Source organism: Dipodomys ordii, unplaced genomic scaffold (genome assembly GCF_000151885.1).
Source record: "Dipodomys ordii isolate 6190 unplaced genomic scaffold, Dord_2.0 Scaffold141, whole genome shotgun sequence".
Classification (NCBI taxonomy): domain Eukaryota; kingdom Metazoa; phylum Chordata; class Mammalia; order Rodentia; family Heteromyidae; genus Dipodomys; species Dipodomys ordii.
The window spans coordinates 1,848,239-1,863,418 of record NW_012267357.1 but is presented as its reverse complement, the minus strand read 5'-3'; the positions used below and the strand labels follow the sequence as shown (position 1 = coordinate 1,863,418).

General features: G+C 52.3%; 2 protein-coding genes across 3 annotated transcripts in view; one reads left to right on the top strand and one right to left on the bottom strand.

Moving 5' to 3' along the window:
• Lztr1 (leucine-zipper-like transcription regulator 1) overlaps nt 1-10,910 on the top strand; it is a 17,414-nt gene extending 6,504 nt beyond the window's left edge. Inside the window, exons 4-21 of one of the 2 annotated variants that reach the window (XM_013031594.1) lie at nt 649-728; nt 1,111-1,219; nt 2,217-2,300; nt 2,958-3,015; nt 4,097-4,236; nt 4,693-4,894; nt 5,205-5,360; nt 5,742-5,852; nt 6,511-6,603; nt 6,729-6,824; nt 6,907-7,072; nt 7,313-7,482; nt 7,637-7,793; nt 8,476-8,602; nt 8,701-8,850; nt 9,663-9,768; nt 9,853-9,933; nt 10,150-10,910. In XM_013031594.1, the coding sequence (XP_012887048.1) occupies nt 649-728; nt 1,111-1,219; nt 2,217-2,300; nt 2,958-3,015; nt 4,097-4,236; nt 4,693-4,894; nt 5,205-5,360; nt 5,742-5,852; nt 6,511-6,603; nt 6,729-6,824; nt 6,907-7,072; nt 7,313-7,482; nt 7,637-7,793; nt 8,476-8,602; nt 8,701-8,850; nt 9,663-9,768; nt 9,853-9,933; nt 10,150-10,266 (2,203 nt within the window). In that variant the 3' untranslated portion in view covers nt 10,267-10,910. The remainder of the gene's footprint in view (nt 1-648; nt 729-1,110; nt 1,220-2,216; nt 2,301-2,957; nt 3,016-4,096; nt 4,237-4,692; nt 4,895-5,204; nt 5,361-5,741; nt 5,853-6,510; nt 6,604-6,728; nt 6,825-6,906; nt 7,073-7,312; nt 7,483-7,636; nt 7,794-8,475; nt 8,603-8,700; nt 8,851-9,662; nt 9,769-9,852; nt 9,934-10,149) is intronic. The other variant, XM_013031595.1, reaches the window with a different exon arrangement.
• A 1,892-nt stretch (nt 10,911-12,802) lies between these two features.
• Nucleotides 12,803-15,053, bottom strand: Thap7 (THAP domain containing 7). Its single transcript, XM_013031530.1, has 5 exons — nt 15,030-15,053; nt 14,792-14,871; nt 14,219-14,374; nt 13,631-13,771; nt 12,803-13,477 (listed from the first exon to the last, which is right to left on the bottom strand). The coding sequence occupies exons 2-5, from the start codon at nt 14,869-14,871 to the stop codon at nt 12,925-12,927; spliced, it is 930 nt and encodes a 309-aa protein (XP_012886984.1). The 5' UTR covers nt 15,030-15,053; the 3' UTR covers nt 12,803-12,924.
• Between the last annotated feature and the right edge of the window lie 127 nt (nt 15,054-15,180).

Below are 15,180 nucleotides of genomic sequence, written 5' to 3'. Positions count from 1 at the left end.
TCTCTCCTGCCCGGGCTGGCTTTGAACCGCGATCCTCAGATCTCAGCCTCCTGAGTAGCTAGGATTACAGGCGTGAGCCACCAGCGCCCGGCACTTTGATTCTTTTCATAGTGATATTTCAGAAGTTTTTATAATGGAAACTATCACCTTTGAAAACATAAAAGTATCCTGTTGTGCATTCTGTAGCCCCAGTGACTTGGGAGGATGAGATTGGAGGATGACTTAAGCCCACAAGTTTGTGTGACCAGGCTGGGCACCATAGTAAAACCCTGTTTCAAAGAGTGAAAATAAATAAAAGAGCCAGGAGCTGGTGGCTAATGCCTGTAATCCTAGCTACCCAGAAGGCTGAGATCTGAGGATCCTGGCTCAAAGACAGCCCAGGCAGGAAAGTCCTTGAGATTCTTATCGCCAGTTAACCACCAGAAAACCAGAAGTGGAGCTGTGGCTCAAAGTGTGAGAGCACTAGCTTTGAGAAAAAAAGCTCAGGGACAGCACCCATACCCTGAGTTCATGCTCCATGACCAACAATAAACAAACAAATAAATGGAAGCCAGAAAGCCAAAAGGGGAGAGAAGGGGCATCCCTTGGGGGGTGGGGCATGGACCGTCTAGCTAACCTCTGCTGACTTGGCCCTTGTAACTACTCTAGAGCCTTTACAACTGGTACCCCACCAGCCCCCCGCTATCACCACTCAGCTGTTGTCTATGGGAGCAGTATGTTTGTCTTTGGTGAGTAGCCTTTTGCCTTTCCTGGGCCTGCAGATACGCTGTCTTCCTGCCAACCCCTCCCAACATGGTATCTTCATGTTCTATGTCTGGCACGTGTTCTCTGTCCCCTCTGCTCAGTCCACTGAATTCCTGTGCTGGGTGGGAGGTCCTTTTCCTCACTGGTCCCGAGCTCCCAGGGTTGTGGTGGCTAGGGCAGGACATGGTATCCTGCTCAACTCTGTGTCTCCAGAGTCCAGCATAGGCAGGGCTGCAGGTAGGCAGTTGTGCCCAACAGATTTGTGCATGGAGTCTCAGTTTGTGAGTTTTCTGTGGCCCCAGGTCCTGGTATTTGAAGACTTTGGCAGTGTTTGGGATGTGACTCTTGCTCTCTCTCTCTACCTAGGAGGCTACACTGGAGACATTTATTCCAATTCTAACTTGAAGAATAAAAATGACCTCTTTGAATACAAATTTGCAACTGGTCAGTGGACAGAGTGGAAAATTGAAGGGCGGTAAGAGACTTTGTTGTCGTACTTAACAGCCTGAAGCTGGGAGACACACAAGAGCACTCAGCAGACAGGAAAGAGTGATAAACACTAGTTCTCACTACCCACTTATGTTCTCTGCACTCTGTAGATCCTCTTCTTTCAGAAGAGACCCAGATGGGAATAGATGTTGTGTCTGCATGGGCATCTTCTTTTTTTTTTCCACCAATGCTGGGGATTCAGCTCAGTTCCTCACATGCTAGGTAGGGCTCTACTATTGAGTCACATCCCAGTCCTACATATGATTAATTTAATTTAATTTATTTATTCTTGTGCTGGTAATGGGGCTTGAACTCAAAGCTTTAGCTTTTGTTTTGTTTTTTGCTCAAGACTAGCACTCTACCACTTGAGTATAACACCACTTCCAGGTTTATTTTATTTTATTTATTTATTGTGGTTAGTTGCAGGTAAGATTCTCACAGAATTAAGTTGAGTGTTGGTGGTTCATACCTGTAATCCTAGCTACTCAGGAGGCTGAGATCTGAGGATTGTGGCTTGAAGCCAGCTTGGACATAAAAGTCTGTAAGACTCTTATCTCCAATAAACTCCCAACAAGTTTTAAGTGGAACTGCGGCTGAGGTGGTAAAGCATTAGCTTTGAGCAAAAAATGCTCAGGGATAGTGTCCAGGCCTTGAGTTCAAGCTCCAGGACTGGTATACACAAAAAAGTGTCACAGACTTTCCTGCCCAGGCTGTTTTTGAACCATGATCCTCAGATGTCAATCTCATGAGTAGCTAGGGTTTCAGGTGTGAGCTACTGAGTGTCCAGCTACATCTGCATATTTTATTCAGCTGCTCCTCAGACTTCATGAAACCAATATTTGGTGCTATTGCTTGTTTCCCCAGCAGTCAGGTGGATGTGGTTCCACCTGCTTATTTGTGGCCTCTAAGCTACCACATGGGGCTCTGTGCCCATGTGGCCCCTCCTGCAAACATCCTTTCTTACTTTCTCCTTTGTGCTGCAGGTTGCCTGTTGCCAGATCAGCCCATGGGGCCACTGTGTACAGTGACAAGCTGTGGGTCTTCGCTGGCTATGATGGCAATGCCAGGTAGGCAGTGACTTGACCTATTTACCCATCTCTGAATGTACTGTTGGGCAGAGCCAATCTCCTTGGCATTCAAGGGCTCCAACTGGGAAGGTTGGCTTATCAATTTTGAGCATCATTTTGGGGTTTCTCAGGAAAGGTTATAGAAGGAAGAGATTTTAGGGCAAATAACTGTGAGTCTAGTGAGTGGAGCCCTAGCCAACCGTAGGTTCTCTTGAGTGAGGACCCACAGGGATGAGGATACTCCAGACCTTAGGGAGGAGGAACTCAGAAAGTCCAGCAAGTTGGAGAGACAGCAGCAGTGGGTTTTAGCCGCAGCCCTAGATTTCTGCTTTGTTAGAGATATTTTCTTCCTTATTTCAAAAGTTCATTTTACTGGAGTATTTATTTCTGATTTCAAACGTAGCAGATTCAGTTGTGCTGTCCATTCATGTCTCCCTACCCTGAGAGGACAACTGAGTAGGGGCTAGCCTTGTTTCATTCTGTCCAGGATGTGCAGAGGATCTGGGATGGCATGGCTCTCATGAAGTGCCTCTCTTCCCATTGATGTTCCTCCTTTATGGCTACACAGCAGTCTCCTGACCCACATCCCTCCTGGCCAGGCCCAGACCCACCTGACAGCCAAACCTAAAGGATCTTAATCTGTTTGTCATGATGTAGGTTGAACGACATGTGGACAATTGGCCTCCAGGACCGTGAACTCACGTGTTGGGAGGAGGTAAGGGAGTCATAGTATAGACATGGATGAGGGGGCATTGGAAACCAAGTGCTGTGTGGCAGAGATTGTTTCTTCCCTTTGCCAAAATGAAGCCTTCCTTCTTCCCTAATGTCCTCCTAGCCTACATCCCTAACAGCAATTGGGTGATGACTAAAGACAGCAGCTCTGGGGTTCAGGGTGCAATGTCCCTAGCAGCACTGGGGTGGGAAGATGGGGGCTCTTTGAGCCCTGGACAAGCACAGTGCCAAATGTGATGAACAGATGTAATCTTGGTCTAATCCACTCGTGTGTGTGTGTGTGTGTGTGTGTGTGTGTGTGTGTGTGTATGTGTATAGATGTGTGTGTATGCCTGCCTGTCCAGGGACTTGAACTCTAGGCCTCAGTGCTATCCCTGAGCTTTTTTGCTCAAGATTAGTACTCTGCCACTTGAGCCATAGCTCCACTTCTGGCTTTTTGGTGCTTAATTGGAGATAAGAGTCTCACAAACTTTCTTGACTGGGCTGGCTTTCAATTGTGATCCTCAGATCTCAGTCTTCTGGGTAGCTAGGATTATAGGTGTGAGCCACCAACACTCAGCATTCATTCACTCCTATTCGAACATAATAAGAGCAGCGTGCCATCCATTGTCCTGCTCACTGCCTTCTTTCCCTTGGAAAAATGTTGATTTTAGGCTCTGATGATTTCAGCTCTAAGGTGGGTCCATGAAGTGGCTGAGGTGGGACTATTAGCCATTCAGCAAAATATGAGTCTGTGAACCTTCATTTACAAAAGAAGTTTTAACAATACCGTTCCCAGCTGGGCTCACCCCAGTGGCTCACACCTGTAGACCTATAGTCCTAGCTACTGAGATATGAGGATTTCCATTCGAGGCCAGCCAGGACAGGAAAGTCCATGAGATTATGTCCAATTAATCAGCAAAAAGCCTGAAACACAGCTGTGCCTCAAGTGGAAGAGTGCTGGCTTTGAGCAAAAAAGTTCAGGGACAGCACTGAGGCCTAGAGTGAAAAAGCTAAGAAAAAGAACGTGGAAGTGTGAGCCAAGGTCCTGTGAGGCCCTGGCTGAACTACACCCCCTACCCCAGGTAGCCCAGAGTGGTGAGATTCCACCATCTTGCTGCAACTTCCCTGTAGCGGTGTGCAGGGACAAGATGTTTGTGTTCTCAGGACAGAGTGGAGCCAAGATAACCAACAACCTCTTCCAGTTTGAATTCAAGGATAAGACGTGAGTGTCCTGATTTCGAGTGGAGCTTGATTAATACTCATATCTATGTCTGGCATTCATTTTTGTCTTGTTTTTCCAAGTTCCCACAAACAACAGGAACATTCAACCTGGAGTAGGGATATGTGGCACCCCCTGCAGGCCCCTCTGAGTATAGCTATGGTTCAGCAAGATAGAGCCTGGGCCAGAGTTCCAAAGTGTTCCAAAGCCTCACACTTCCTGACACTGAGCCATAGTGAGCTGTATGAAGCTGGGAAGGGGTGGTTGCAGAGCTAAATAAATAAGGCAAGGGATTCTGGGCACACACATCTGACAAAGGGTATAGCGTCAGGCCTTTGTACCCTGGGCTGGTCTCTACAGAGACCACAGATAGACTTCAGAGGGGGGCCTGTAGTAGGGAGTATGCAGGAGGAAGCAGAGCCTTTATGCCAGTACTGATTCATTATCATGTTCTCCTAGGTGGACACGCATCCCTACTGAGCACCTGCTCCGGGGCTCCCCGCCACCCCCACAGCGGCGGTATGGTCACACTATGGTAGCCTTTGACCGCCACCTCTATGTGTTTGGGGGTGCAGCTGACAACACACTGCCTAACGAGTTGCATTGCTATGATGTGGACTTCCAGACCTGGGAAGTGGTGCAGCCTAGCTCTGACAGTGAGGTGTGTGTTGCCAAGCTACAGGTGTTGGGGTAGGAGTTCCTGGCAGGGTGGAGGGATGGGGTAGGGGTCCTGACCTACTGACTGGAAGCTGATGACTTCCATCCCAGGCTCCAGAAAGTCCTAGAAAAGTAGAGCCAGAACCCTTGAGGCTCTGTCCCTCAGTCCTCTTGCCTTTACATTCCTACAACCTGGTGTGTAATAATCTCCCTCATCCTCTCCTGTGTTGCTGTCCTGCATCCCTCCGCCTGTGGCTCCTCTTCATGACCCTTGCTGACTGTCTCCTGACCTCCTGCCTTTCTCTTGCCACCAGGTTGGTGGGGCTGAGGTACCTGAGCGGGCTTCTGCTTCCGAGGAACTTCCTACCCTGACCTCTGAGGAGCGAGGTGGCTTCAAGAAGTCCCGAGATGTGTTTGGTTTGGATTTTGGTACTACTTCAGCTAAGCAGCCTGCCCAGCCAGCATCAGAAGTAAGGCTTGGGGACCCTAGCACAAGCTCCATCAACCTCTGCAGAAGGATGTGATCAACTTCCCACAAATGGAAATCCAGTCCAAAGCCCAGACATGCTTGATGGCGGGGGCGTGGTCTGCATGGTGAAACAGGCATAGCTCTTTGAGGCCAAGTCCTGATGGACAAACCAGAGCCCTAGGATCCCATTCTTTGCTATCTGGGGCCAGAGCAGCAGCCTGGGCTGGTATTCTGCTCACTGTGGGGTCTTCATAGCCCATCTGCCCCAGGGCTTGGGCTCTTTGCCGCCAGGTGGAGACATGTCCCCATTCACAGCCTGGCTCCAGCCAGCCCCATTGCTGACACTTGCCTTACCCTTTGTCTTCTATGTTGTCCTCCCCAGTTGCCCAGTGGGAGGCTCTTCCATGCGGCTGCTGTCATCTCTGATGCCATGTACATCTTTGGGGGGACGGTGGACAACAATATCCGGAGTGGGGAGATGTACAGATTTCAGGTGTGCAGCTTATGGATCTATAGGGGCTGCTGGGGTAGCCGGACCCCAGTGATAGGGAATGAAGGAGGCCTAGAGGGTGGGAAGGTGGAAGTGGGACTTGTGCCATGGTGCTTGTTGCTGGCCTAACCTGGAAGACAGAAGCTTCTCTGAGAGGTCTGTAGTGGGGTGGGGGACTCCAGACTGAGGACAGGCTGAGGTGACACTTGGGGTAGTCTCAGCTTCAGAGCAGGGTCGGGGCACACAGAGAGCTCTTAGCAGAAACAGTAGAGGGAGCCAGGCCAAGTGGGGGCTTCAAGCACCGCCCCCCCCCGGCCCCAGAGGACATGGCAGAGGCTTCCCTTGGCAGCCCCTTACTAGGTTTAGAGGAGAAGGTGGTCAGGGCAGGGGTCCCAGAAAACAATGGTGCCAGGGACAGTCCTCTGGAGAGATAGGATGTGGGACGGGGCCAGTATGAGTTCCTGGGTCCAGGTACAGAGTGGAGACAGCGTAGCCCTGCCAGAGCCTGGGCCCTTGAAGGCAAGTGTGGTAGTGGGAACCCCTCCTCACACAGGACAGAGGGGACAGTCCTGCTCCCTCTCCCCCCCAGTAAGGCCTGCCTTGTCTCCTGACCCTGTTGTCGGTGACAACCAACAGGCAACATTGGGGTCTCCTTCCACAGTTCTCCTGTTACCCTAAGTGCACGCTGCATGAAGACTATGGGCGGCTGTGGGAGAGCCGGCAATTCTGTGACGTGGAGTTCGTGCTGGGGGAGGTGGGTGCCCTTCCTATGCCTACAGGGTGGGAGCATGGGTTCTCAGAGGCAAAACTGGCCCTCCAGTGGTACCCCCCTGGGGGCAGGGTCCTGTGCCCTTCACCCACACATTTTCCTTCCTCTAGAAGGAGGAGTGTGTGCAGGGCCATGTGGCCATTGTTACTGCACGAAGCCGCTGGCTTCGCAGGAAGATCGTTCAGGCACGAGAGTGGCTGGCCCAGGTGAGTTCTTCCCTGATCCCCCTTGGCTGGATAGCTGTATCTGTTGGTCCTTGGGTATTCTTGAGTTCCTTCTTCCCCTCAGAAGCTGGAGGAGGAGGTGACCTTGACTCCCAAGGAGGTCTCTGGTGCAGCCATAGGGGGGGCACGTCCACCCCTGCTACGAGTGGCCATCCGGGAGGCCGAGGCCCAGCCCTTTGAGGTGCTCATGCAGTTCCTCTACACTGACAAGATCAAGTACCCACGAAAAGGTCTGAGTGGGCTGTGGGTGGGAGTGGTCAGCAGAGTGGGAGGCAAGGTGCTCCTAGGCCTGCTTTATAGATGGGACCCTCTAGGCACAGGCTCTGTCACCATTATCACCTCAGATCACAGCAGCTGGAAAATGGCCCAGCTGCCACTAGCAGCTCTGTCCCACACTCATCTAAGGAGGAAGCTCTGGGCCCTATTCCCAGGCCCTCCGCTCCAGGCCTCTCAAGGACTCTTGTGTGTAGGCCATGTGGAAGATGTGCTGCTCATCATGGACGTGTACAAACTGGCCCTGAGCTTCCAGCTAAGCCGCCTAGAGCAGCTGTGTCGCCAGTATATTGAGGCCTCTGTGGACCTGCAGAATGTGCTAGTTGTGTGTGAAAGTGCCGCCAGGCTACAGCTGGGACAGCTCAAGGTGCAGCTGGAGTGCCCACCGGCCTGGGCTCCCCTTGGAGGGAGGGAGAAGTATTCACAGCGAGTCCTTAGCCTGCTCCCCATTTGCAAGCTCCCTGCCTAGCTTGTGTCCCCTGGCCTGATCCTGCTTGCCTGCTTGGGCCTGTCTGTCCCAGGAGCACTGCCTGAACTTCGTGGTGAAGGAGTCCCACTTCAACCAGGTGATCATGATGAAGGAGTTTGAACACCTCTCATCCCCACTGATTGTGGAGATTGTGCGGCGGAAGCAGCAGCCACCCCCTCGCACCCCTTCAGATCAGCCTGTGGACATCGGTAAGTAACTCCTGTTTCTGTCCTGGAATTTGGGAGGGATGGTGTTCATTTGGGTAGGAACTAAGGAACCATAAAGAGCACCTACCTGTCAGGCCCATGGGTCAGGGGGTGACTGTGCCCCAAGTGTTTCTGGGTACAAGGGCACTGCAGTTTTCTTTGAAGAACCCTCAAACCCACAAGGCTTTCCAGAGCAGACTACCAGCAAACCATTTCTGGGGGTGACCTGGGTAGTGCTCTAGCTGGAGAGTCAGGTGTGATTGCTCCTCTTATTTCTCCTTACCCAATTTGGAAGGTAAACCACAGATTCCTTCCTCCTTCCCCTTGGAGCCTGTGCTGACCACTGGCTTTTGGTGACACCTGGAGTGGCCACAGAACACTGATGGCCTGGAAGCCCAGCATGAAGATGGGAGGAGAGCACAGAGGGCCATGTTGTAGATTTATAGGTGGCAGGTCTAAAGGCCATGTTGGGGGCTGCTTTAGTCAACCTGAGAGGCTGAGGGAAGAAGAGAATGGAAGCGGGTGGCACATTCTGGCCTGGAGAAGCTTTGTGCAGGGCAACAAGATGGGCAGTGTGGAGAGATTGGTGCCCATGGTGACTTCAGGCTGGAATACAAATCAGCCCCATAACTCAAGATCTGTTGGAGAGTAGGGCCACTTGCTTAGGTCTCTCCACATCCCCTAGGCACATCTCTAATCCAGGACATGAAGGCATATCTGGAGGGAGCAGGTGCAGAGTTCTGTGACATCACACTGCTGCTAGATGGCCACCCAAGGCCAGCCCACAAGGCCATCCTAGCTGCTCGCTCTAGGTGGGTTGAGGGCCTGTGAGGGAGGGTGGGGAGGAGGGTAGGGTCAAGATGCTGGCTTTGCTCACCTAAGACTTGAATGTGTTTCACCCTATTTGCAGTTACTTTGAGGCTATGTTCCGGTCCTTCATGCCCGAGGATGGGCAGGTGAACATCTCCATTGGGGAGATGGTGCCCAGCAGGCAGGCCTTTGAGTCCATGCTGCGCTACATTTACTATGGCGAGGTCAACATGCCACCCGAGGACTCACTGCATCCTTATACCCTGAGGGTGCTCCTAGGTCATCAGGGAGGAAATTATGGCCCACCTGAGCCCTTCAGGATCCAGCTGTCCTGTTTTACAAGGCGATTATGGTCTAGTGCCTCACTTTGGAGGATTTTCCAGTGCCTGGTGCTGAGCCTAGTGTTTCCTAAGGGCCCTGAAAGCAGCTAGCCGGGAGGGGTTTGTAGCCAGGATGGATGGAACAATGGGTCAGTTATTCTGTGTGCCAGAACAGACAAGTCATTTCTCATCCTTCATTTCAGTGGAGTTTGAACATGGTGCAAGGGTACCCATCTGGCTATTGTGTCTCTGTAAATGTATATATAGGAAGCAGAGGGTTTTTGTTTAAATCTTTTTTTTTTTGGTCAGTCTTGAGGCTTGAACTCAGGGCCTAGGCACTGTCCTTGAGCTCTTTTGTTCAACGCTAGCACTCTCCCACTTTGAGCCACAGCGCCAATTCTGGTTTTTGAGTAGTTAATTAGGGATAAGTCTCACGGGACTTTTCTGCCTGGGCTGGCTTCAAACCTTGATCTTTAGATCTCAGGCTCCTGAGTAGCGAGGATTACTGGTGTGAGCCACCAGTGCCTGGCTTTGTTTAAATCTTGATTAGGTTCTCTGAGCCTTTGAGTGGTTCAGAAGTTATTTATAGAGCAAGCCAGAAGCCAGAGTTTCTGGCTTGCTCCCTGGATTGGAGGACTGGGGTAGCTGAGTGTAGGGGTCAGGCAGTACCCTCCCAGGGGATGATGGGAAGTAGTAGTTGGATGGGCTTCTTTTGGCTGGCAGCTCCTTAACCCACCCATAGCTACCTGTTTGCAGCCCCCTATTACTACGGCTTCTACAACAACCGGCTGCAGGCATATTGTAAGCAGAACCTGGAGATGAATGTAACTGTGCAGAACGTGCTGCAGGTAGCACCCCTGGTGCCCTTGGGTCTCGCCTCCCCATTGAGGATAGGTGAGTTGGGGTAGTGTTTTAGATTCTCGCCATTGCAGATCCTGGAGGCAGCTGACAAGACGCAGGCACTGGACATGAAGCGGCACTGTCTGCACATTATTGTGCACCAGTTCACCAAGGTCAGTCCCACTCTGGTCCTCAGAGTTGCTCTCCCTTGTCAGGCCCCAGTGGGTGTGGGCCAGGGGCTGAGCCAAAGCAGAGCTGCCTATGCACAGGCCACTACTCGCTTCTGAGCCAGCCCCCAGCTCTGAGCAGCTTGGGCTCTAACAAGACTCAGCTGCCTGCCCTGACCCTTACATGAGTCTAATTCCATCTTGTTTTGGTCATTTGTGCAGGTCTCCAAGCTGCCCACACTACGGTCCCTCAGCCAGCAGCTATTACTGGACATCATAGACTCTCTGGCCTCCCACATCTCTGACAAGCAGTGTGCAGAGCTGGGTGCAGACATCTGAGCGCCCACCAGTATGGAGCATGATAAGCTGCCTGCTTGGTGCACTGCAGACTGTCCTGACCACACCTGTGCATGCAGAGTGGTCATACCTTTAGGGCCAACCTCCAGGGTGCTCAGAGCTTCCTGAGAGAGCCAAAAGGTACAGGAGGGACCGCTTATTTTATTGAGAATGAGACAGGTCTCATAGTGAAACAGGACCCCTGCCTTCAGCTGTTATCCTCTTCTGAGTAGAAGGCCAGGGCTTTGTAATGAATTCTATCCAGCAGTGAAGCGAGGCTGGGGGTATGGCCTTGTGGTCAGGCATGGGCTTTGGAAGGCTCAGCCTGGCTCCTATGGTCTGTGTGTCGTGGATTCAGCTTTGGGTCATGTTATCAGGACCTTTCTCTAGGAAGGAGGAAGGCAGCTTGCCAGAATTACTGCCCAGGATAAACAACTCACCTTAGCCTATAAGGAATTCTGGCAGTGAGCTCACAAATGGGCACCAGTGATGGTAGGTCTGGAGTTAAGAGCCCTGTGGTTTATTCTCAGTCCACAGGGAAGCCAAGCTGAGCTGGGTCTGGTTTCCAGAAGGAAGTCAGCAGAGATGCCCCCCTCCCCCAAGTATTTATTGTCATAGATATGCCTCCATTAAATGCTACCAACACATGCCTCCTGGCAGTCTCCACTGCTGGTCTTGGGCCATCAAGCTGTGCAGACCCATGGCTTGGCAGACACTTAGCTGTGGGTGTGGCCAGTCTTGCCTCATTCTTTACCCACGTTGTCAACATCTTGCCACCAACATGTGGTCACTCAGTCACAAAGGGGAGAATGGCTGTGGGAAGTGGCCAGCGGTCCCTCCCTCATCCCTCCCCCCACTCCAGCCCAGAGTGGGAACACTTTCTCACTTTTGCATCTGTTGGGTCCTAAGGAAGATTATCTCCTGTTGCCTGGGCTGGTTGCTGAGGATAGGCCATAGCAACCTCCCACTGCCCTAGAGTGGGTCCTATGTGAATATGTCCTCATGCAGAAAAGTTTAGCCTTTCTGGGAAAAGAATGCAGAAACGCCTTTGTCCTGTCTGCCTGGAAGCTGGAGCTCACCTTGAAAGAAACCTCTCAGCTCTTCCCCTGGCTTCAGAACCTGTTTCCTTTCTGGCCCATGCTCCATACAAATGTGCCACAGCTGCAGCCCTTGCTGTGGGGCCCCAAGCGTGGCAGATCCATAAAGCCCGCCAGACTATGTATAAGTGACCTGGTAAGGGTGAAGGAAGTGTAGAGCAGGAGCTGAGGCAGGTGGTTAAGGGGCAGTTCCTAGGAGGATGAGGGGCTGTCAATGCATAGCCAGGCAAACCAGTATGTCACATCTTCACCAAGTATGGCTCTTGCCATATCTATTGGGACAGCCTCATCAAAACCTCAAAGAAAGACCAGCCCAAACCTGTAAACCCTGCTTCTTGCCAACCCTGTAACTGGTCCTTTGATTCTCTCTCCTAGACATAAATTATTTTATATAACTAAGGCCCTTAAAAGCAAATGTAACAGCAGGAAATAGCTGTGGGTACACGCACTCGACTGGATCCATAGTTATATGCCTATGGATAGTCAAAGCTACCACAAGCTCTTCTAGGTTCTCCTGGGTTGAAGAAAAATGAGAAGCCAGGAGCTATATGCCTGCCTCCAAGATCTATCCACCTCTTCCCACACTTCCAAGAAATAAAATTTCTCTTGGGGCCTTGCCATCTACGGACTATAGCAGCACCAGCTCAGCTGATTGTCATCACAACCCTTTTGCTGATGGGGACAGGCCCTGTGGTGAGCAATGCAGGGCTAGCCTGACTTGCCAGGAAAATGGAGCCTGTGGATAGTCTGTCATGGCTAGGCATGGTGGTATAGACAAAATCCCAACTACTCAAAAGGCAGGGGGGCAGGAGGAACTTGAGTTTGAGGCTAGCCTGAGCAAAGGTAGTAAAACTGTCTCAAATGAAGGGGCTGAAGGTGTAGTTCAAGTAATAGTGCTTTCCCAGCATGAGAAAGGCCCTGAGTTCAATCCCAGTACTGCCAGAAAAAGAAAAAGATGGTTAAGACTTCTGTAAAAATATCATCTAGACTTTTGTGTTTAACCACTGTCCCTTAGCCTTTTTCTGCTCAACTGGTGTTCTACCACTTGAGCCACAGCTCCACTTGTGGTTTTTGGTGGTTAATTGGAGATAAAAGTCTGAGAAGACTTACCTTCCTGTCTTGGCTGGCTTCAAATTGTGATCCTCAGATCTCGGCCTTCTGAGTAACTAGTTACAGGCCTGAGTTACTGGTACCCAGCTGGACTGTTCTGTGACTGGTCTCATACCATCCTGTGCTTTCATAGAATGCTGTGGGTCATAGAACTGCATGGACAAGACTGGCTGTTACCTATTTGTGTGGCACTGAGAGGTGCGCTCTTAAGAACAAAGCTCTCAGAAACCCACATATAAAAGCTTGGATTATAGGTCTGAGCTCTCCTAGGGCAGTGTTACTGTGTATGTGGGAACAAGTTTGGTATTCTCAGCTAAGCCAGACAATAGGGCTTCTTTCTAGAATCCACTTTATTAATAGTATCTGGCTGGCTGGTCTGCTGAGTAAGTTTAGATCAAGTCCCTTTCTATGCAATTGTGAGGCAGGGTCAAAGCCTCGGTGGATGGCACCTCTGTTAGGCCATGCTGCTACTTAGCTGCATAGCAAAGTCATGCACATGCTCCTTCAGAGTCTGGCGGGCATCTGCTTGTGCCCGTTTCTCCCGTGCCCGCTCTTGCTGCAGCTTAGTTAGACGTAAACGTAGCCGTTGCTCTCGCCGCTTGCAGGCCTGTAGCTGGCGTTGAGCCTTATCCAGGGCATCGAGGGCTGCTTCAGCCCTCCTCTTCCAGAGCAGGGCACTGCCCACCTGGTAGCTGTGCTCATTCTGGATGTACGCTCCGGCAGGTGGTGGTAAGCGCAACATGTAGGCTGAAGGGGAGACTGGCCGTGGCTCCAGAGGAGAGGGCTGCCGCTCTGGTGAGGGCTGGGCACTACATCCTGCTTCATCTGCCTGGGCACCTAAGGGACCCAGAAGGTCTGAAAAGGGGCTGCTAAGGCCAGGCTCCAATCTCCCAGCTGGAGAGGTAGGCAAAGTGGCAGGTGCTGAGGCCTCTTCCACAGGAAAGCAGGTGACATCCGCAGGAGGAGGCGGAGAAAAGGGAGTTGTGGGCCCTCTGCCTTCAGAACAGCTGGAAGAGAAAGAAACTGACAGGCTAAAGAACTGCCAGATCCTGTGCAGCAAGACTGCCAAGCAAGATACCCTAAGCCCAGTCCTTTAGTTTTGGGGTGGGAGCGCTGCATCCCCCCTCCCCCCACCGTGAGCCCCCATATGTAGCACATACCGCTTCCTGCAACGCTGGAGACGGCTGACATCGGGTGGACCAGGTGGGTAACAGTGCCCTTTGGCTTTGTTTGTCCTGCGCAACTTGGTGAAAGACTCAAATATGGTAGGGACTGCTCCCTCTTTCAGCCTGTGATAACCACTGTGGGGAACAATAGCCTAGATGAGTTGGAGAAGAGACCAAATACCACTAACACCCCAGCATGGGTTTTTTTAGTATTAGGGCTATGAGAGGCCGGAATGTACAAACAGTAAGTTTAGGGAAATGCCAAATTATGGAGAATTCTACCAATCTTATAACAAGATAGGACTAGTTGAGGTGCTTTGGAAAACCACTCACTGAGTTTGACCATCCAAAGAGAGTTCTTGGGCTTCCTAGGAGGACTGGACATCAAACACCCCTAGAAAGGCTGTGTTTTTCTAGTGTCACTGGCAAAGTGTGGGGAGGCGGGGGGTTCAGGTTTGCCTGTGCTCCCTCCCACCCCGTCCTCAAGTCAACTGCTCAAGAACCTCCACAGAACACAAATGCCCCCATCAATATGCTGCTGCCTCACACTCTGCCCCAATGTTGGCTGGCGAGAAGGCCCACCTGATTCCCACCAGCTCAAAGCAGGTCTCCTCGAAGTGTTTGGAGCAGAAGTAGATGTACTCAGAGGAGGGGTCCCACAAGCCTTGGCCGCTGGGGTCCAGTCGCTGACAGTTGGCCAGCCACAAACCGCGTCTCGGGTTGTCCTTCTTGGGAAGTCTGCAGAGCCACAAACCCTGAGCACCAGGCTGCTGGCAGCCCTGGGCTCATGATGATGTCCACGATCTCCCAAGGCATGTTGCCAGGAGACTCCCGCGACCCTGCCGGGTAAGCAACCCCCACCCGGGCACAGACACGCAACTGAGGTCTCGAGAAGGAAAGCAGCTTGCTTGGCTCAGCGTCATCTAACATGAAAGAGTCAGAGGTCAGTAAGTCTAAGTCTTACACGTCCCAGCTTTTTTTCAGGCCGGATTCCATCGTACCCGGACCGCCCCTTTCACCCTCCCACGGGCAAATTCAAGCCTCCTCGGGCTTGAGCAGGGCGCCAGGCGCATGCGCAGTCACAACCGAAAGCGGCGGACTCCACTGGCGCATGCGCACGTTCGCCCTCACGCACCAGCACGCACGCACGCTGACCTGTGGAAGGAGATGCCGCGGTTGCGCGTCTCCCGCGTATCCCGTGTGCAGCAGCCGGCGGCGGAGCAGTGACGCGGCATCTGGGGAAGGGGTGGGAGCTAGGTCGCTGGCGGAGTGGTTTCGCGCCCCCCGCCGCCACTCCGTTGCAAAGGGTCTAGGCCCGTAGGGTCACCGGCGACCCGATCTCGTCCCAACCCTGTCCCAACCCGGCCTCTTCACTCCCGTCAGCGGCACTCACGGTCTCGCCATTGCTGCGCCGCCGAAGTCTCGCGAGGTGTGGACCGCGGCGGAAGTCGGTACCATAGAGACTCCGGCGCGGGCGGCGCTGGCCCCGGAGGCGGGGCCTGGGCGGCGGCGGTGACGTTCTCTTCCCGCCCGTTGCCAACTCG